The sequence below is a fragment of the Engystomops pustulosus genome, chromosome 8 (assembly GCF_040894005.1).
Source record: "Engystomops pustulosus chromosome 8, aEngPut4.maternal, whole genome shotgun sequence".
Classification (NCBI taxonomy): Eukaryota; Metazoa; Chordata; class Amphibia; order Anura; family Leptodactylidae; genus Engystomops; species Engystomops pustulosus.
In genome coordinates this window covers 16,130,629-16,151,405 of record NC_092418.1, presented here as the reverse complement: position 1 = coordinate 16,151,405, position 20,777 = coordinate 16,130,629, and the positions used below count along the sequence as shown (strand labels likewise).

Genomic DNA, 20,777 nt, shown 5'->3' with positions numbered 1-20,777 from the left:
CACCCCCTCATCCTCATAGACTGTAAGCTCTTGTGTCACCCCCTCCTCCTCATAGACTGTAAGCTCTTGTGTCATCCCCTCATCCTCATAGACTGTAAGCTCTTGTGTCCCCCTCATCCTCATAGACTGTAAGCTCTTGTGTCACCCCCTCATCCTCATAGACTGTAAGCTCTTGTGTCACCCCCTCATCCTCATAGACTGTAAGCTCTTGTGTCACCCCTCATCCTCATAGACTATAAGCTCTACGATGGCGCTTATGTAAATAAACATTCTGATTGGTCCTCACCTCTTTCCTTATGTAGATCCTCCAGGACACGTTGCTATAGGTGTAATGCTCCTCGCTATACTGCCGATGTAACTGCGTCTGGATATTTTCTTGTTCCTCTGACAGCTCCCGCGAGACTGACACTGTAGAGCACAGAGATAAGTATCATGTACCTACAATATTACAATAACTTATACAATCACTTGCATCATATACTTTCCCACAATGATGTTATGAAATCTCTGGTCTTCTACTACTGTACACAGCAGATTACAGGCTGTCACCCCAATGGTGATACTCACATACATGTAAAATGACACATGACAGTACATAGGACTTACCTACAGGGGCTGGGCTGGGTCTCACAGCACTGACCGGTGGTGGGCTGGCTGGCTTCTTTTGTTTGATGCTTGGGGTGGGTTTCACCAAAGCGACAGTGTCTCTGGACTAAATCAGTAACAGAAGGGCACTTGTCACCCACAGAACCCAATATGGAGGGATATAGAATGTTCAGGTCCTATTTACACTTATTTATTAGTCTGAACTATGTTTTCTTAATACAGAGCTCCAAGTCCCCGGCAAAGAGATAAATTATAACATTTTACATACATGGAGTTGCCACTAGGGGGAGCTTATTCTATGGTGTCGGCAGTAAGTTTGCTAGCTCCCTCTAGTGGTGGATGCAGGCAGGCTTTATTTTTACTTATCTTTCAATGGTAATTCCACATTACAGATAAAAGCCAGGACTACTAAACCATTACAGACCCCAAACCTCATAAACTCAAGACCCGACCCTATAAAAAAAAATGACCTCTAAGCACTCAGAGACCCAATACCAGGCCCCAGATATTTTCCTGCAGGGACCCCCTATGATCAGGTGTGATCGGTGATTTATCAAGTGCAGCGCCACCACAAGGGACATAGTGGGCATTACATGATTCTTATTGAAATCACTGGGTGGTCCGTGTAGTGGATGTGCTGGGTTCTGTCATTCTTTATAAGTCTATATCTGACATTTACCTTAGGAACATAAGACATATTGGAAACTGGTGAAGGTCCTGCAAGTGGTCGGTTAGACATCTGTCCCTTAAGTATCTTCAGCGCTTCTTCATGTGGGTCCATTTTCCTTCCAAAGATTTTTGGGGGCTCCTTCCTGTACACCGAAGAAAGTTTTACCTAATATGTCCAAAGAGGAACCATTACATCTCCTCCGGACGCCCATGAATGGGGGTTGTGGTTTCATCTTAGGGTGCAGAGCACTGACCCGTAGGGTTTGAGGTGATGCAGGTGACTGACCTGACAGGGACGGGAGCAGGTCTGGGGCTGGCCGGCTGCTTGTACTGGTTGATGATATCCTTGATGTTGTGTGTGGGTTCGGGGAAGTGTTCGGAGTTCAGCACGCTGTGATGGATGAGGTCCTCCTCTGTCGGCTGGCCGGAGTGGCCTGTAATGGAACAGGACAAAGATCAGGGACAAGGCAATGGTCATCCCACAACCCCTTATATATGACTTATGACGACACCTTAATCCAAAAAAAGCAAAAACTCACCAGGTCTCTGACTGAAGGAGCTGCCCCGGGTCGGGGATGTTTGAGTCCTGTAGGAAGTTCCATTGACGACATTCCTCTACAAGAGGTATCCAAAAAATTACAAAAAAAAGTTACAAAATATTTTTTAGTAATTCCATAAACCTGTGTTACAGCATTACCTGACTCGGTGTCCCAGTCCTGGGCATTGGAGCCACCGTAGGAGTCACCCTGTAAGAGTTGGCCCTGCTGGACGGAGTCCTGATGCTGTGTTTTGGGCTGCTGGAAATGGAAGGACCAACAGGGGAACCGCTGACCATTTGCTGCTGCAAAGCCATAGCCTGCATAGTCATCTGCTGGGCCTGGAGAGAAGGAGCATAAACCGGGGAGGCCATGAAAGTCAATGCTTGGACATGAGAGAACAGAACAGCACTGCTGTGCTCTGTGCTTTGCCTATGACTGTGACTTTAAGGCAGCTCAAGAAACACAGAGGTAAGAGCACAACAGTGTGAGTCCTGCTTCTACTAACATGCACAGCAGTATGATTACGTATCTCTCGAGGGACAATACCTAACACTGGCTGCACAGAGCACAGCAGTGTGAGGAAACACCTCCAGTTCTACAATCCTGGAATATAAATCCATATTTCACAGTCCTGCTGCTACTAACTACATACTCAAAGGTCTGAACACAAATCTCTTCAGGGACATTACCTAACACTGTCTGCAGTTAACACTGCTAGTACATTCACTATAAGGGGATCCCCATATGTGGATTTTCTCAATTCTTAATTGTAGCCAGGACATGTGGAGGCTTCCAGTACTCACCAGTAGCATGGCCTGCTGGTTGATATAGGCTTGTTGCTGGGCGTACATGCTTTGCTCTATAGAAGGACATGAAGGATACGTTATAGATATACTGAGCTCCAATACGATATTACAGGGAGTGGATCTACACCCACCTGTATGGTGCGGCGCTTCACCTGGTAAATTGGATTCTCCAGGCACCTCATTTCCATCGCTGCCTCCCACACCTCCGCCCCCCTTCATTTTCTGGGACATTGCCGTCAGCTTTTCCAGATCCTACAGAGAAGAAGAGACGCAGGTAAGTGACCAATACCCACACAGCGATGAGCTGGAACGTGATATCTGACAAAGGGTGATATGAGGGAGATCGGGTGACAGCAGGAAAGCATTGTGCCTAGATAAGACCTTCCCTACCAATACCGTATATCATACAGACTGGCACGTAACCACCACGATGAGAAGCGGAGGACATTATATCCATGTCCCCATGACAACTCCTCCTGTCCTGCTTCATTTTTAATAGCAAAGATAAAACCTGACATGTTGCTTGGTAGATGGGACAGGAAGGTTTGTCATAGGGACATACTTCAATCTATAAGTCTCTGAATGCTCATCTTGCATGTGTGAAGATGGGTGTAATCGGACACATGACATGACATCGGGCCATGTACAGAGGGCAGTGACCCGGTGCAAGGCCTCCATGTAGTAGTATCTGGTGTCCGGGGGAATACATCATTTTATACTGATACATAGTTCATCAGGTGATTTGCTTTACTTTCTTGCAGTTATGTTTAATTACAAGGTGTAGTCTTCTGTAGTCATATCTAGAGCTGCATTCAAATTTCTTCTGTTCTCTAAGATTTCGGAGTTTCAAAAGTTTATTATATATAGTGTCCCTGCTTCTACCTGGACATCACAACATGTCTTACCCCATTTCCATAGGATAGTACAGGATCAAACAGGCTGTCCAGGTAGTGGTCCATGCCTTTTTGAGTAGGAGGTTCACTGAAAGTATCTGAATCTGCTGGGATAAAGATCACAGGTCAATCATATATTGCAGCACAGCCTGTCCATTTATAGTTCTTGTACATTATCATATATACAGAAATCATATGGCCGGGCACTAAAATTACACAGTTACATAATGCCCTGTCCCTTTTGTAATTCTGACAGCATCCAGCCACCACTAGGGGGAGCTAAATACATACAGGGTTGTGCAGCTCATACTAGTCACCATGGCTGACCTAAGCCATGTGCGACGGTTGTGGATGATAACGGTGGCTTTCCTTACCATGGCTGTAATAACCCTCTGACCCCGGCACCGCCTGTGGTGGTAGAGATGGCGCTTTCATCATGGGCGGAGGAGGGACGTTCTCATCCATCTCAGGTTTGTTCTCAAACACTCTATGGATGAGAGAGATAACAATATGGGAACCATCAATTTTATCCACTGCCAGTATCACAGGTGTCACCCAGAGTTGCATAGTTGATGCCTGATAGGATTGTAGGTCCCCCCTCCATGATACTTACGTGCTGCGTCTTTCAATGTTTTCCTTTGCGGATTCTGAAGTGATGAAATAAGATTTCTGTTTGGGAAATTCTCTGGGCAATTCCACATTAGAGATCAAATCCAGGACATAATCGTGGCCTGCCAGTTCTGACCACTGCCCGCCATCCTTTAAACACACCAACCATCCTCTCCAGCCTTCCATCACCCCCCTAAAGGGGAAAAAAGCAACATTAGATTTATGACCTCCTTCTGCTCAGCCCTATATAAATACAGACCCTATCGGAGACCTTCCAAACCAATACAGACCCAAGACAAGACCTTCTAGATCAATACAGACCCCACACCAGACCATCTTCACACATACAGATCCCACACCAGGCCTCTAATCCAATACCGACCCCAGGCCAGACCTCTAATCCAATGCAGACCCAAGACCAGACCTTCTAAATCAATACAGACCCCACACCAGACCATCTTCACACATACAGACCCCACCCCAGGCCTCTAATCCAATACCGACCCCAGGCCAGACCTCTAATCCAATGCAGACCCAAGACCAGACCTTCTAAATCAATACAGACCCCACACCAGACCATCTTCACACATACAGACCTCAGGCCAGACCTCTAGACCCAAGACCAGACCTTCTTCATCAATACAGACCCAAGACCAGAACTTGTAAACCAATAAAGACCCCAGGCCAGACCCTCTTCACACATACAGACCCCAGATCAAACCTTCGAAACTAATACAGACCCCTTCTAATACAATATGGGCCCAAGGCCAGACCTCTAAAACTCTAGACCAGACCCCTTACCACATACAGACCCCAGAACAGAATGTCTAGAATAATTTAGACCCAAGACCAGACCCAAAAAACAAATAAACACTAATAAAGATCTTCCCAGCCCCCATAACTCATACAAACGAGAACACCTATAAAATAACCCTAAATAAAATAGGGACCCCTGAGGCCTTATAAACCTCAAGCCCAGACTCCAGCCAAGACCCCCAGCAACTTACAGACCCCAGGTCAAATGCCCTTACATACCAGATGTCTTTGTATACAGACCCCAGACCAAATGTCTTTGTATACGGACCCCGTAGCAAAACTTTCAGCCTCTAAAACGTGCCAGTCTTTACCGACCTACCTGTGTCTGAGGACGTCCCCTGCTAACTCCTCTCCGTCAGTCCATGAATGGATGGGGCATAACATCTTTGCACCTGCACATATGGGGAGACAAGCTTTGGATGAAGGTTGGGGTCATACCTTACATTGGTCCTCAGGTTCTAGAGAGGTTTTACGTATAAATTGTAAATGCATATGGACTAAGGCTCCTACCATCAAAGCAATGAATATCCAGGGCCATGTTGGCTCTCTCTCTGCTTGCCGTCCACTCCATCAGACATGGTGGGAACGTCCTCGAGGTTTCGGAGCCCTGCTGAGCTTTCTGGATTGCCAGGATGAGCTTGTGTTGGCAAATGGGTTTATAGCCATCATACGCATAGTCGGAGACGTACCTTAAACATAAAGCAAATGAATAGTCATGTCATTAAACCAATAATACAATCAGTATAAGATAGCGGTGATTCGTCAGGGGTCGTACTTCAGGAGATACTTGTCCAGATTTGGGGATGGAGCGAAGCTGCTGAGACAGGAGGCCAGGAGGTACCAGCCCCGCTCCTCGTTGTTGGGGTTGGTGTTCCTCCAGACCTGATTGGCTATTTGAACCAGGATCTCATCCCGTAGTCCTGTATTGGACAAACCCTTTTGGATGATATAATTTCCAAATAAGATCTCCTGGGCCCCGTTAAGGAACGGGTCACCCATGAATCTCAACACCTAGAATATAACCAGACAAGATACAGAAAAGAAAATATTATAATAGTTGTCTGGAGAGTTTCTCTTTACCCACCATATCTGGGTTTATGTCACAGTATAATATGATGATGCCTACAGATAGTATTGTCTCCCTGTCTCTACCTGTCAGTTGTGTAGAAAAAGATAGAACTGCTATCTTGTCTCTTACAATAAACGATGAAAGCACAGATAGTACTGTCTCCCTGGTTCTTTCAGTAATGTAGAAACAGCTAGTACTGTCTCCCTGTCTCTACCTGTCAGTAATGTAGGTACTAGTAGAACTTCTCCCTGTCTCTAATTGCCAATAATGTAGAGGTACAGATAGTACTGTCTCCTTTTCTCTACCTGTCAATAATGTAGGTACAGATAGTACGGTCTCCTTTTCTCTACCTGTCAATAATGTAGGTACAGATAGTACTGTCTCCCTGGTTCTTTCAGTAATGTAGAAACAGCTAGTACTGTCTCCGTGTCTCTACCTGTCAGTAATGTAGGTAGTAGTAGAACTTCCCCGTCTCTACTTGCCAATAATGTAGAGGTACAGATAGTACTGTCTCCTTTTCTCTACCTGTCAATAATGTAGGTACAGATAGTACTGTCTCCTTTTCTCTACCTGTCAATAATGTAGGTACAGATAGTACTGTCGCATGCCTCTGCCTGTCAATAATGTAGGTACGGATAGTACAGTCTCCCTTTCTCTACCTCCTAATAATGTGGGTGCAGATAGTACTGTATCCCATTCTCTACCTCCTAATAATCCCTGTCTCTCTGTTGCTGTCTATTCCAGTAAAATATATGGGCACAGTGCTAAATGATGTAGACACAGTTAGATCACATCTCCTTTGTTTAATAATGTAGGCCCATATAGTGCTGCCTCCCTCTCTCTAGCAGTAAATGTTGCAGACATGCCGATTACTGCTTTCCTGTCTCCTTTTTTTAAGTGAGTTATGTAAGGATAGTACTGCCTCCCTGTCTCTACTTCTAAATAAAACATGATGTAGGTCCTTTTTTTTCTTGCCTTTTTGTTTCAACCACTAAAATTTGCAGGCACAGAAAGTACTGTCTTCCTGTCTCCTGTACTGTCTTCCTGTGGTTTCTAAATGAAAATAATTACCAGTTTGAAGGAAGTAATGGCTTGTGGCCTCAGATCATCCTCAACGGGAAGCAGTGAGGATCCCAGTGTCATTGCTAACATCCCAAACAGAGGTTCCTGCAAGATTATGTCGAGGCATTAGACATTTTAGATGGTAGACTGTCAGTGCCTACAGCAATACAAACTGATGGATCGCCCCTGTGCCTTCTCTTACCCTGAAGAACACCCGCACGTATTTGAACATGGGGTAGTTGTTGATGTCGAGCGGCAGGGTGAGCTGGGTGAAGGCCTGCACCCTCGGCACATGAGTAGGGGTTACATACTCCAGCATCTTGTTCTTCTGAGCTGGGGAGAAAAAAATAGAAAAGCATAAAGAAAAGGGTCAGATCATTTTATAACAGGTCTGATTCTGATAAGAACAGTCCCCTTCTTAATTTTATCAGGTGTAATATTATTGTATGGATGGATCTAATCAACCACACACCGATCCTTCATATATCCACACACTGAAAACAAATCAGAAGGGGATGTCATCAGACGTTCTCAGTAAGTGCAGCCTCAGGGCCTGTAGCTGCAAATATTAACGAAAACATGTTCTCATTTTGGATGTGCATTATAGGAGCTTCTTTCCTGGTAATATACCTGATGATGTGCGGAGGAGGCCAGCCAGCTCTGCTGGGATCTCTAGATGAGTTACATTGAATACTTCCCTCTTAGTCAGCTCCTGGGCAGAAAATATAACAAAAATTACCGTACATCTGAGCAGGGTCGCTTTACCCACAGGCCAGACTAATCCTATGCTGTATGGACACAGCTCAGTACTACTCCTCCTATTTAGTATATTGCTTAAAGTAAAACACTACTACTCCTATCCTGTATATATGGGCACAGCACATTACTACTACTCCTATCCTGTATATATGGGCACAGCACAGTACTACTACTCCTATCCTGTATATATGGGCACAGCACAGTACTTCTACTCCTATCCTGTATATATGGGCACAGCACAGTACTACTACTCCTATCCTGTATATATAAGGACAGCACAGTACTACTACTCCTATCCTGTATATTTTGGCACAGCACAGTACTACTACTCCTATCCTGTATATATGAGCACAGCACAGTACCACTACTCCTATCCTGGATATGTGAGCAGAGCAGAGCACAGTACTACTACTCCTATCCTGTATATGTGAGCACAGCACAGTATTACTACTCCTATCCTGTATATATGAGCACAGCACAGTACTACTACTCCTATCCTGTATATGTGAGCACAGCACAGTACTGCTACTCCTATCCTGTATATATGGGCACAGCACAGTACTACTACTCCTATCCTGTATATATGAACATAGCACAGTACTACTACTCCTATCCTGTATATGTGAGCACAGCACAGTACTACTACTCCTATCCTGTATATATGGGCACAGTACAGTACTACTACTCCTATCCTGAATTTGTGAACACAGCACAGTACGACTACTCCTACCCTGAATATATGAGCACAGTACTACTACTCCTATCCTGTATATATGTGCACAGCACAGTACTACTACTTCTATCCTGTATATATGAGCACAGCACAGTACTACTACTCCTATCATGGCATAGTACTCACCTGTTCTGCCTTCCTCTTCTCTTCTTCGGCCAGCCTTCGAGCTTCTGCCTTCATCTGCAAGTGAACAGCAGAGACATTGCAGTCAGTGACATTGTATTATCCTACAATACAACCTCTCTATAGCACCTTATCTTTGTATTGTAATGATGACCATTCTAACTTATGTACCTTGAATTGACCAACATGATGTTCTGTAATCTCCAATTGTGGGGCAAATCGCACCCGCTTCATCCTGCCCTGCTGTGCTCCCTGTCCTGTGCCTGTCCCCGCACAGCTGGGTTGGGTGTGGTGTCACGGCAGCCCAGGGAAGGTCATACTTATTAATAGCCAGAAGAAATACACACATACATCAGTCCTCCTCCATCTGGGGGACACACCGCACCATAATTTGACCACGATTTACCACCATGTGGTCAGAAATGTAGACAGTTTAGCGCCCCCTGCTGTCAGACCTACAAAGCTCCTAATTGGAATTTTCCATAGTTGATGCTTATGGACTAGTTTAATGTTAAAGGGGTCTCCAAGGATTTTGTTTTCAATGGCCTATCCTTGTGCAACTCACTTACTATTTAAATGAATGGGAGATAGGCTGCAGTAACACCACATGACCACTACACAGAGGATGGAGCTTCTGGCTCAGGTCACTGGTGCAGCAGCTCATGAAGCACTATCATAAGGTTGTTTAATGTCAGACCCTCTCTTATTTAAGAATGACAGTCTATCCTTAGGACAGGCCATCAATCCTGAAATCATGGGTTGTAGGAGAACAGAAAAACATGGCAACTTTCATGTGGGACAGCGCCACTTCTGTCCGTATGACGTGGGGTGTTATTACATTGTGGTCACATCGTTCAGAGAATTATATGTGCTGTGGTTATATTTGGTGGCAGGCTGACCCTTACATTATATAACAAGTCCTGCTCCTCCATCACTGACTCACTTCCAAGACGTTGCGATGTATACACACACACACACACACACACGTGGACTGCACCCTGCTGTGTATATAGAGACCGAAACGACACCCGCTGGACTTTGCACCCACAATATAAAAGCATAAACCTTACACATTATTCTATTCCGGTCTAAGTAAAGACATACAATAAAAATTCTAGGAGAAAAAAACCACCATATAATAAAGTATAACTACTGAGACTGCCAATACAAGCAACAGGGCTGCATAGAAACAAGGAGTAACAGGGCCCCACGGCGATTAGGGATTTATATCCCAGGAGCCTGGCCGGATGGTCATAGTGACCCTCTCTTTGATAATGACAAATCTCAGCCCATCGGGGGTGACAATGACCCTGGATCCCACAGGGGCTCTCTTGACAGTTAAAGGTCCAGGGCTGATAGTACAGGGGAGGCCTGTGGTGATAAATGCTGCAAGCCCAGGGACACAGAAGGTCATTCCAACTCATAGGTCTTTATTCTAAGAGAAACAAACATTAGGTCTTGCAGGATATGTCTGGTGTGTGCAGTGTCTGTCTGGTAGCAGGCAGGGCTGAGTTACAGCTGGATGTGTGCAGCATCTGTCTGGTAGCAGGAAGGGCTGAGGTACGGCTGGCTGTGTGCAGGGTCTGTCTGGTAGCAGGCAGGGCTGAGGTACGGCTGGCTGTGTGCCGTGTCTGTCTGGTAGCAGGAAGGGCTGAGGTACGGCTGGATGTGTGCAGTGTTTGTCTGGTAGCCTGCAGGGCTAAGGTATGGCTGGCTGTATGCCGTGTCTGGTAGCAGGCAGGGCTGAGGTACGGCTGGCTGTGTGCAGGGTCTGTCTGGTAGCAGGCAGGGCTGAGATAGGGCAAGCTGTGTGCAGTGTCTGTCTGGTAGCAGGTAGGGCTGAGGTAGGGCAGGCTGTGTGCAGGATCTATCTGGTAGCAGGTAGGGCTGAGGTAGGGCAGGCTGTGTGCCGTGTATGTCTAATAGTAAGTAGGGATGAGGAAGGGTTGGTATGTGCAGGGTCTGTCTGGTAGCAGGCAAGGCTAAGGTAAGGCTGACTGTGTGCATGATCTGTCTGGTAGCAGGCAGGGCGGAGGTAGGGCTGGCTGTGTGCCATGTCTGTCTGGTAGCAGGTAGGGCTGACTGTGTGCAGCATCTGTCTGGTAGCAGGTAGGGCTGAGGTAGGGCTGAGGTAGGGCAGGCTGTGTGCCGTGTCTGTCTGGTAGCAGGTAGGGCTGAGGTAGGGCAGGCTGTGTGCCGTGTCTGTCTGGTAACAGGTAGGGCTGAGGTAGGGCTGACTGTGTGCAGGATCTCTCTAGTAGAAGGAAGGGCTGAGGTAGGGCTAGTCATGTGCAGGCAATAACTGAGGTTCTGCATAATTCTCTGAGACTTGAGGCTGTAGCTCTAAAATATTCTCCAGAATAAGGGCTGGCTAGAACTGTTGCAGATATGCAGTGATAGTCTGCAGGCTGTCTCCTCTCTGTCTCTCAGACTGTACTCTTATAACTCTCTCCACAAACAGACTCCACTTCTCACTTCCTCTCTCTTCCTACAGCAGACCCAGGGAGGAACGCTTTGTATAAACTTTTGGACATCCCCAAGCTACCAGGTGACGCTAATGCATTACAAACAATATACAAACTTAATAAAACATTATAATGTGTTGTAATACCAACAATGCCCATTAGGTGGTGGTGGTGGTGGAGGAATCCCAACTTGCTCCTCCAGCTGGGGATTTAGTACAACTGAAGTGTTGTGAATGATGGAAAAGGGTTGATCAGGCCCCAGTCTCCAACACCACGGGGACTATCCAAAACAATCAGTATGGACCCTACTCAAACAAGGCTCCATACAAAGCTGGACTATTAAATGCACCAGAATGGCACCAAACGATGACCTATATCCCCTGCTCCACAATATTTAGTAATGATGTTAAAACCTATACACTCCGCTGCTAGTAGAAGTGATGGACAGCACAGATATCTTACCCTTAGGTATCTCCTCCGATTCACATACATATGGACCACAGCTCGAACTTTCAACATGCTCCTTCTCCAGTTGTAAAACTTGCGCCTGCAAGTAATAAATCTGCATCAATCCAATATACACACATCATGCAAACTCCCCCGTACAGGGCAGACGTCTGGTACATCGCATACATATCCTACACTTATCCTACCGTGCCAGGTACCCCCGGGCCAGGGCTTGGAGTTGAATAATTCTGTAGCGAAGAGTCCTGTAACGTTTCCGGGTCAGGTAGCCGCGTCCATAGCGCTGAAGAGTTATGGCCGACTTGTTCATCAGTTGGTCTCGCTTGCTCTCTAGTTGCTGGTAGAGATTTTCCTTCATAAAGAGCTGAAATAAAGAATAAAATAGACAGTAATTTAGTATCTAAGGAGTGAAAGGCGGGCAAAGGGATTCCCTGTAATATTGGCGATTATCTGCTACTGCTCCGAATAATGGGATGCAAAGTAGGTGACAAGTACATAATATACTCACCTTGCTCACTCCGATGCAGTACATGGTGGGGTGTGCGGATGGACACAGTTTTCTCAGCACAGTGACACATATGGAGCCATCCGCACGGATGTTACGTCCAAGGTCCATGACACAGCGATACCTGGAGATGAGACCAATGGTGGGATTCTTGTTACCCGGATTCATTACACCAGTGCCCCCGTATATAATTATACCAGAAGCCTGCGCAGATTATAGACTATAGATTATACACAGCAGCATCTGTAGTAATCACAACCTGAGGTCTCCTCTTCATTCCTTACCTGCTGAGAAAGATATGAAAAGGAATCCGGACAGGAAAACCCTCTTTCCGAATTCTGATGGTCTCTAATATACCAGAGTACTTCAACTGACTGGACACAACGTCGGGTTCAAAGAGACACGGCTCCTATGGAAGGTAAGAGCTCTGTGTAGAGGCTTGTATACAGGAGATATCCCTCCTACGATAATCTACAGTCTATGCATTGCTTAACTTAGTGCCCCCAGTATGTGGGTGCATGGGGGAAGCAGGACTCATAGGGGCAGATTTACTTACCCGGTCCCGTCGCGATCCCCGAGATGTGTTCTCCGATGAGGATGAAGTCCGGCACGATTCTACAAGATCGTGCGCCCGATATCCTGCATGTGTCGCTTCCCCGCTGAGGTCCGCCAGAGTTCACGTTCTTTTTCCAAGTGTATGTGAGTGCATTGTCTTGAACACAATTTGAATTGTAAATCCCGCGCTCAGTCCGAATCAGTCAGGTTGTCCGTCGGCCACGCCCCCACCCCCGTTTGTGTTGCATGTAAGTTGGCGCCAAAATCTGATTATGTGCGCCAAAAACCCCACTTAAATGCGGCACAAATCAGAAATAGTCGGAAACCCGACAAAAATGCGCTGTGCAGACCCTTAGTAAATGTGCCCCATAGTCTTTTTCCAGGAGTGATTAGGGTTAGAAAGACTCACAAGCTTTATCTATGAGTTATTGGGGGGCAGGACTCGCAGGCTTTCTCTATGAGTGATTTAGGGCAGTACTCACAGGCTTTCTCTATGAATGATGGGAGGCGGGCAGTACTCACAGGCTTTCTCTATAAGTGATGGGGGGTAGTACTTACATGCTTTCTCTATGTATAATCCAGGAAGCAGATACCACAGGCTTTTTCTGTGAGATCATTAGTTAGGCTTTTTTTAGCGTGTAAATTTAGTTAGGCTTTCACATTTAGGTTTAACTATAAATAATAATTAATTTTACTTACTTTTTTGCTGTTGGGTTTTATACATCGGACAAAGAATGGATTACACCTGTAGGGATAAGATATGTATATCTTAGTATTCACATCTAATTCATTTGATATTTCAGAGATATCTGATAGTGTTGGGTGCAATCTCTGGCCCCTGCACTCATAGTGTGAATGGAGATGAACTGCAGGTGCTTCAGAGGATTAATGAGGACTGTGCCAAATAGCATCACAGATATCAGATCCATGAAGTATTAGAAATTGGGGTGGTGTCCAGTAAAAGTGTAGAGGAAGGGGTCACCATAAACCAAGACAGAAGAGCTATAAGGTAAAGTAAGAGGAAACCTGTCATCAGATTTGACCTTGCAAAGATGGTGTCTATGACTGTATCAGGGAAAGCACAGGCTGCAGTTGCACTTTATGGTAAATTATAGTAGGGGTCTTGGTACATGTATAAGACCAGGACCTGGGAGCTTTAAGTTACACCTGTACTCCATACCTCTCCATCTTCTCCACCAGCTCCAGGAGGGATTGCTGGAACTTTGCCGCTACAGTTTGAGCCTTGATCTTCCGGGTCACTGTATTACTTTTACCCATCATGCTTTTCTGTTGGGCCAGCACCTGAGCGTGGCTGAAAAACAGGTTGGCCACCACCTGCGGAAGTGAAAACGGGGATCCATTGAGATATTCCTATATTATACCATTCCCACTTTTTACACAATAATAATTGTAATCATTTTTACCTTAATTTTACTGTTGACAAAAAGGTCCAGGACATCCTGCCTCACTTGGTCGTAGTTTTTATCTAAAAATTTGTGGACCTGAAAATAGAAGGAAATAATTCTAGAACATAAACTGTGACTCGAAATCTTTATAGTACAGACTACTAAATATGTAGCCTTTGTGTATCTCAGCCTATTATGTGTGGTAATGTCTCTATGTGTCCAAATTTATCAAGTATTACGTATGAAGGTCTCAGCGTTCTTAACCCTATGATGTGTGACATGGTCTCTATGTATCTAAACCTAATCTTGAACAATAGTATAAGTGTATCTAAGTCTACCATGTGTGACACTGCCATGGTATACCTAATGTCACATGATCATATTCCTATGATGGAATGTTATAATAAGACATACCTGATAAGTAACTTTCCCAGCAAAATGCTTAATCCCAAATTCCGGAAGAGGCATCTTTGGCTTACAGTAAAGCTCGTTGGTGCCGTGGTGGTAGTGACACTTCTGGAGGAAGGTGTGGTCTGTGGCCTAAAGAACAAGGTTACACATAGATGTATTGATTTTCTTGTGGTACCTTTGTCTAGGTCTACCTTATAACCAGGTGAAAATGGATTACATAGAGTTACCTGCGGGAAGCAGCTCTGATCATCCAAGATTCTCAGAATCCCATAGGGTTTTTGGGAGATGAGATCTATACAGGACTGGTTGTCCACAAAGGAGATTTCCCTCCAGTCAATCTGCTCGCGGATGTATTCCTCCTGTAAGTGGAAGGTGCATATGGAGGTGCATATGGAATTTGCTGCAGTCATTTGTCTATCTGCCATAGATTATTTAGTGGCACTGAATGAACAAGCCCTAAGGATGAATCCTACACACAGGAAAGGACTCCAACCTTCGGCACTCACCTGCTCCTCTTTGAACACAATCTTATTGAAAAAATACTGCAGATATTCATTTGCATAGTTGATGCAGAGCTGTTCGAAGCTGTTAAAGTTCAGATCCTGTGGAGTATAGAGCGGTGTTATTATAGGAGACTACAAAGGAGATCAGAATCACAATATAACCAGGGATCAAGGACAACTAGACATCTGTGCCAGATGTGCTGCACCTTACTACCTCTTATCCTCAGTCTATCACCTTAAAATCTGTTCCAAAAACATCCTCATGTATATGAAGCAATATGCATTGCCTGCTTCCGCTTGTGACTTCTGTTCTGAAGAGCGGTAGTCTGTAACTTGGCCACTAGGTGTCAGCAGAGTTCACCACAGTGACCAGTGATAGAATCCTGTTATCCTCTTTATATCTGCTCTGTCCACAGTGCTGAAGCCAAGACAGACAATGATCATGGACTATCCTATCAGTACAAACCTGAGCCATCCCATTACCTCAAAGCCATAAATATCCAGTATGGCAATGGACAGGGCATCTTGCTTGGGGTAGACCAGCTTGTTAATCCTATCTGTCAGCCAGCTGAAGAGCAGGGAGTATAAAATCTTGGCAATTGCATCTCTGTAATACACAATGACAGTTGTCATAAGTATTCCTATACATCTGGCATAGTCAGGATTACTGAGATACACCAATGTCCTGCCATCTCTTCTTACCTGGCATCAACAGCGCTGTCCACTGTCAGAGGAGTGAAGATTTTTTCTCTCATAGTTTCCTGAAAAATCAAGAAAACAAATTGCTATGTCTACCCCGCATCAGGATTTATGACCACACACTGATGTCTGGTACGTACAGTCACTTTATAGGTGATGGCTTTCTGCAGACTTTCGTGGGAGATCTGTAGGAGCTCGGACACCACTCGTATTTCGCTCGCACTCACTACTGAAGCCACCTCCTGCGATTCAGTCTGAAATAAACCGTGTCTATGTCAGTGCGGATCAGCTCAGAAGGACCTTTGATACCCAGTCTAAGATCTGTTCACACTAGGGAACAAGTTTACTAATACTATCTAAATGTTAGACTAAACAGTCTTATACTATGCCAGAGGATCAAGTGTCAGGTGCTGGATGAGAAATCTGGCGTGGGATAAGACTATCAAGTCTGACTTACTCCTTATTGGTTGGCTTATTCAAGAAAAATGCACATTTAGGCACAATTTTTGGCTGCGGTACAGACCCCATCCCTTTTCTGCCAAGCCCTGCCCTGAACCAGACGTAAAAGTGTCTAAATTTTTTCTTTTTTTGGCAGAATTGACAACACAAAAAAAAAAACCCTTGTACAGATGTCTATTTGGTCTCCCATGATTATTGCACACTACTTTACTGCAGTATTTATTTCTAATATTCATGTAAAATAATTAGAAAGTTACTGCTGATTTTTTTTTTAACCCAATGGGGGTCATTTACTATGGGCCCGATTCGCGTTTCCCCGACGTGTTACCCGAATATTTCTGATTTGCGCCGATTTCCCCTGTATTGCCCCGGGATTTTGGCGTCGGCATGCACGCAACGGAAACCGGGGGCGTGGCCAAGCGAAAACCCGATGGATTCGGAAAAACCGCCGCATTTAAAAAAAGAAATGTGTCGCTTGGGACGCGCTTACCTTCACTTGGTCCGGGTCGGTGAACTCCAGCGCGTTCAGATGCTTTTCAGCGCAGCAGCGCCACTTGGTGGACGGTGGAGGAACTACCTTGATGAATCCCGGCCGGACCCGAATCCAGCACAGAGAACGCGCTGCTGGATTGCGAACGGACCGGGTAAGTAAATCTGCCCCAATATTTTTTTGCATATAAGAAGCCAATAATCTCATCCAAAAGGAATCTGAGGGTATTTATTAAAAATATCAGCTATTTTTGGGGTAATTAAAGTTACAAATTATAGGTCCTTGACTTTGCATCTTTATTTACAAAAAAACTGTAGAAAACCTGTGCAAAAAAACAAAACAAAAAAGGGAATAATTATGTAGCATTTTACTTATAGCTGTGGATTATATGGCAAATTCGGTATCCGAATGATAACAGATCCTCTGAATTACAGTGGAGTTTATCCCCATGCAGAGCCACTGGCACATCTGCAGGAGAAATTCAAGTTTACATCTTTAAACTTCTGCAGCAGATTCTTTGAAAAAAAATCAGTGAAATTGATGTTGCCAAACTCCCATATCGAAGGCACCGGGAGGACAAACAATAGGGGAGATTGAGGGTGCGCTCACACACAGCGCTGTTACATGTTACCATGCGTTTGGCTCTCGGACACATCTGATGAATCTCCCCCATTGACGAGAAGTTACCCCTTGGGTTCTTACTTCGTATTTCTCAAAATAGACATTCCCCAAGTGCAGGATAGAAGAGAGAATGCGGAAGATGCTGTCCTGGTCTTCGGTGGTGAAGCTGAGAGATTCCATGGCATTTAGGAGTCTTCGGAAATCTTCGGCATCACTTTTAGAAGGAATCTCACAGTTACCTCCCTAAACATGAAATCAGTCTGTGTTAGACATATCTGAGCATAGACAGACAAGACTGTTATGTACTATGCATGAAACTTCTCAGTCATCACATTCTTACTCTTACCCATAGGGGGCAGTATTGTACTAATAATCTGTGCATTATAGTTAGGCATGGGGACGGCGCTATAACTGGGCATACCTGAGCAAGCGCCAGGGCCCAAAGCTGCTGGAGGGCCCTCATAAGGCTGTACATAAGGAATCCATGGGGGGTGAGGGTGCTGTATCTAATGAATCCATCGGGGCCACTGGGGGCTTTATATAAAATAACCATGATGGGGTGTTAGGGATGATAAACTAGAGAATATTTTGGGGAACAGGAGACTGTTTTAGTCTCGCCACATGAGTTCACTGCAAAGGGGCACACTGAGGTTGTGCCGCCCAGGGGCCTAGTGAAACCTGGAACCGACCCCAATGATAACCAGACCCATGAGCTCCCAACAGAACATTTTTGTTGGTAAAAAAAAAACAAACAAAATTTCCGCCACTAATTCTGAAATCCATGAGTTGCACTTATCCGATCATGCCAGGGGGTCTATCCGCCAATCCCCCCACAAGACATACTGCACCTGATTTAGATAGTAATACGTTTCCGCATCCTGAAGGTAGAACGCTTGCTTCTGTTGAGAGGGGAGACCAGCCAACATCTCGTAGAAAATGTGGTAATTCCTCTCATTTTTGGCCTGAAAATTAACCAGATTGGTTAAAAGAGATTATTTGATGGAGTGGGGCGTTATTACTAAGTAACAATATGGGGTGTCCCTTATGCTTGAGGCACCTATATCACATTCCGGAACCACTATAGTATCAATATCAGAGGAGGTACTGGTTACATTGAGGAGATCTAAGGCATTATGGGAAAAGAATATTTAAATTAGCTCTCCTCCTGTCTCTGTAGTGCCAGCTATAGGTAGATACGTGTATGTGTGATACATAGGAGAGCCCAGTCACATAGCAGGATGCAGACCGCTATATAAAGGCTCCCCTTTACCCCGATCAGTACAGAAAGGTGCCCATAATATAAGAGACTGGTTCTTATTGATCCAGCAGAGGTGTGGAGTCCGTCCGGCACCACCCCATGGAAAATTAGGATGTTGCTCCTGGTGGCCCATGTGTAAGAACACTCACCTGGAATACAATTCGGGATTTTTCAAGCAGGTATTGGGATGTTATGGCACCACAAATCACACCCCTAGAAAGGAAGCGACGTGTCAAAGGGTTATATGCCTCTATATGTGGTCAGGGACGGGTCAGATCTAGTCCGGTATGATGAATACTCACTCCTCCAGATAAATTTCCACAAACTTTCCAAAGCGGCTGGAATTATCGTTCCGGACTGTTTTGGCATTTCCGAAAGATTCCAGCAGAGGTGTCGCTTCTAGAATCTAAGACGAGAGTGTAAGAATGAGAAAGTGGAAGATGTATAGCTTCATATATATAGTCACCATCAAGATATCCTGTATATTGTGTCATGCAAATATACTTAGGCATGAGAGAGGGTGTGTCTACTAAAAGGTGCAGAAATAATACACACAGTGACGTCACAGTACAGGGATAATACACACAGTGATGTCACAGTACAGGGAGAATACACACAGTGATGTCACAGTACAGGGATAATACACACAGTGATGTCACAGTACAGGGATAATACACACAGTGATGTCACAGTACAGAGATAATACACACAGTGATGTCACAGTACAGGGATAATACACACAGTGATGTCACAGTACAGAGATAATACACACAGTGATGTCACAGTACAGGGGATAATACACACAGCGATGTCACAGTACAGGGATAATACACACAGTGCTGTCACAGTACAGGATAATACGCACAGTGATATCACAGTACAGAAATAATACACACAGTGACGTCACAGTACAGGGATAATACACACAGTGATGTCACAGTACAGGGATAATACACACAGTTATGTCACAGTACAGGGAGAATACACACAGTGATGTCACAGTACAGGGATAATACACACAGTGATGTCACAGTACAGGGATAATACACACAGTGATGTCACAGTACAGAGATAATACACACAGTGATGTCACAGTACAGGGATAATACACACAGTGATGTCACAGTACAGGGATAATACACACATTGATGTCACAGTACAGGGATAATACACACAGTGATGTCACAGTACAGGGATAATACACACAGTGATGTCACAGTACAGGGATAATGCACACAGTGATGTCACAGTACAGGGGATAATACACACAGTGATGTCACAGTACAGGGATAATGCACACAGTGATGTCACAGTACAGAGATAATACACACAGCGATGTCACAGTACAGGGATAATACACACAGTGATGTCACAGTACAGGGATAATGCACACAGTGATGTCACAGTGAAGGGATAATACACACAGTGATGTCACAGTACAGGGATAATACACACAGTGATGTCACAGTACAGGGATAATAAACACAGTGATGTCACAGTACAGAGATAATACACACAGTGATGTCACAGTACAGGGATAATACACACAGTGATGTCACAGTACAGGGATAATACACACAGTGATGTCACAGTACAGAGATAATACACACAGTGATGTCACAGTACAGGGATAATACACACAGTGATGTCACAGTACAGAGATAATACACACAGTGATGTCACAGTACAGGGGATAATACACACAGCGATGTCACAGTACAGGGATAATACACACAGTGCTGTCACAGTACAGGATAATACGCACAGTGATATCACAGTACAGAAATAATACACACAGTGACGTCACAGTACAGGGATAATACACACAGTGATGTCACAGTACAGGGATAATACACACAGTTATGTCACAGTACAGGGAGAATACACACAGTGATGTCACAGTACAGGGATAATACAAACAGTGATGTCACAGTACAGGGATAATACACACAGTGATGTCACAGTACAGAGATAATACACACAGTGATGTCACAGTACAGGGATAATACACACAGTGATGTCACAGTACAGGGATAATACACACATTGATGTCACAGTACAGGGATAATACACACAGTGATGTCACAGTACAGGGATAATACACACAGTGATGTCACAGTACAGGGATAATACACACATTGATGTCACAGTACAGGGATAATACACACAGTGATGTCACAGTACAGGGATAATACACACAGTGATGTCACAGTACAGGGATAATACACACAGCTATGTCACAGTACAGAGATAATA

General features: G+C 44.8%; 1 protein-coding gene across 5 annotated transcripts in view; it reads right to left on the bottom strand.

The window, feature by feature from the left end:
• The window catches only part of MYO15A (myosin XVA), a 93,166-nt gene that overhangs the window by 23,725 nt on the left and 48,664 nt on the right, over positions 1-20,777 (bottom strand). For 4 of the 5 annotated variants that reach the window (XM_072119882.1, XM_072119883.1, XM_072119880.1 and 1 more), the window contains 35 exons: positions 18,824-18,927; positions 18,671-18,734; positions 18,112-18,225; positions 17,345-17,506; positions 15,834-15,947; positions 15,697-15,755; positions 15,478-15,601; positions 14,998-15,093; positions 14,719-14,850; positions 14,495-14,620; positions 14,099-14,176; positions 13,855-14,009; positions 13,374-13,419; positions 12,404-12,528; positions 12,123-12,243; positions 11,803-11,978; positions 11,612-11,696; positions 8,688-8,741; positions 7,700-7,781; positions 7,272-7,402; positions 7,079-7,174; positions 5,714-5,949; positions 5,449-5,627; positions 5,258-5,330; positions 4,127-4,315; positions 3,888-4,000; positions 3,526-3,620; positions 2,752-2,872; positions 2,618-2,673; positions 1,973-2,152; positions 1,815-1,890; positions 1,562-1,709; positions 1,286-1,418; positions 607-712; positions 287-408 (listed from right to left, as the gene is read on the bottom strand). In XM_072119882.1, the coding sequence (XP_071975983.1) occupies positions 287-408; positions 607-712; positions 1,286-1,418; positions 1,562-1,709; positions 1,815-1,890; positions 1,973-2,152; positions 2,618-2,673; positions 2,752-2,872; positions 3,526-3,620; positions 3,888-4,000; positions 4,127-4,315; positions 5,258-5,330; positions 5,449-5,627; positions 5,714-5,949; positions 7,079-7,174; positions 7,272-7,402; positions 7,700-7,781; positions 8,688-8,741; positions 11,612-11,696; positions 11,803-11,978; positions 12,123-12,243; positions 12,404-12,528; positions 13,374-13,419; positions 13,855-14,009; positions 14,099-14,176; positions 14,495-14,620; positions 14,719-14,850; positions 14,998-15,093; positions 15,478-15,601; positions 15,697-15,755; positions 15,834-15,947; positions 17,345-17,506; positions 18,112-18,225; positions 18,671-18,734; positions 18,824-18,927 (4,071 nt within the window). The remainder of the gene's footprint in view (positions 1-286; positions 409-606; positions 713-1,285; positions 1,419-1,561; positions 1,710-1,814; positions 1,891-1,972; positions 2,153-2,617; positions 2,674-2,751; positions 2,873-3,525; positions 3,621-3,887; positions 4,001-4,126; positions 4,316-5,257; positions 5,331-5,448; positions 5,628-5,713; positions 5,950-7,078; positions 7,175-7,271; positions 7,403-7,699; positions 7,782-8,687; positions 8,742-11,611; positions 11,697-11,802; positions 11,979-12,122; positions 12,244-12,403; positions 12,529-13,373; positions 13,420-13,854; positions 14,010-14,098; positions 14,177-14,494; positions 14,621-14,718; positions 14,851-14,997; positions 15,094-15,477; positions 15,602-15,696; positions 15,756-15,833; positions 15,948-17,344; positions 17,507-18,111; positions 18,226-18,670; positions 18,735-18,823; positions 18,928-20,777) is intronic. The other variant, XM_072119881.1, reaches the window with a different exon arrangement.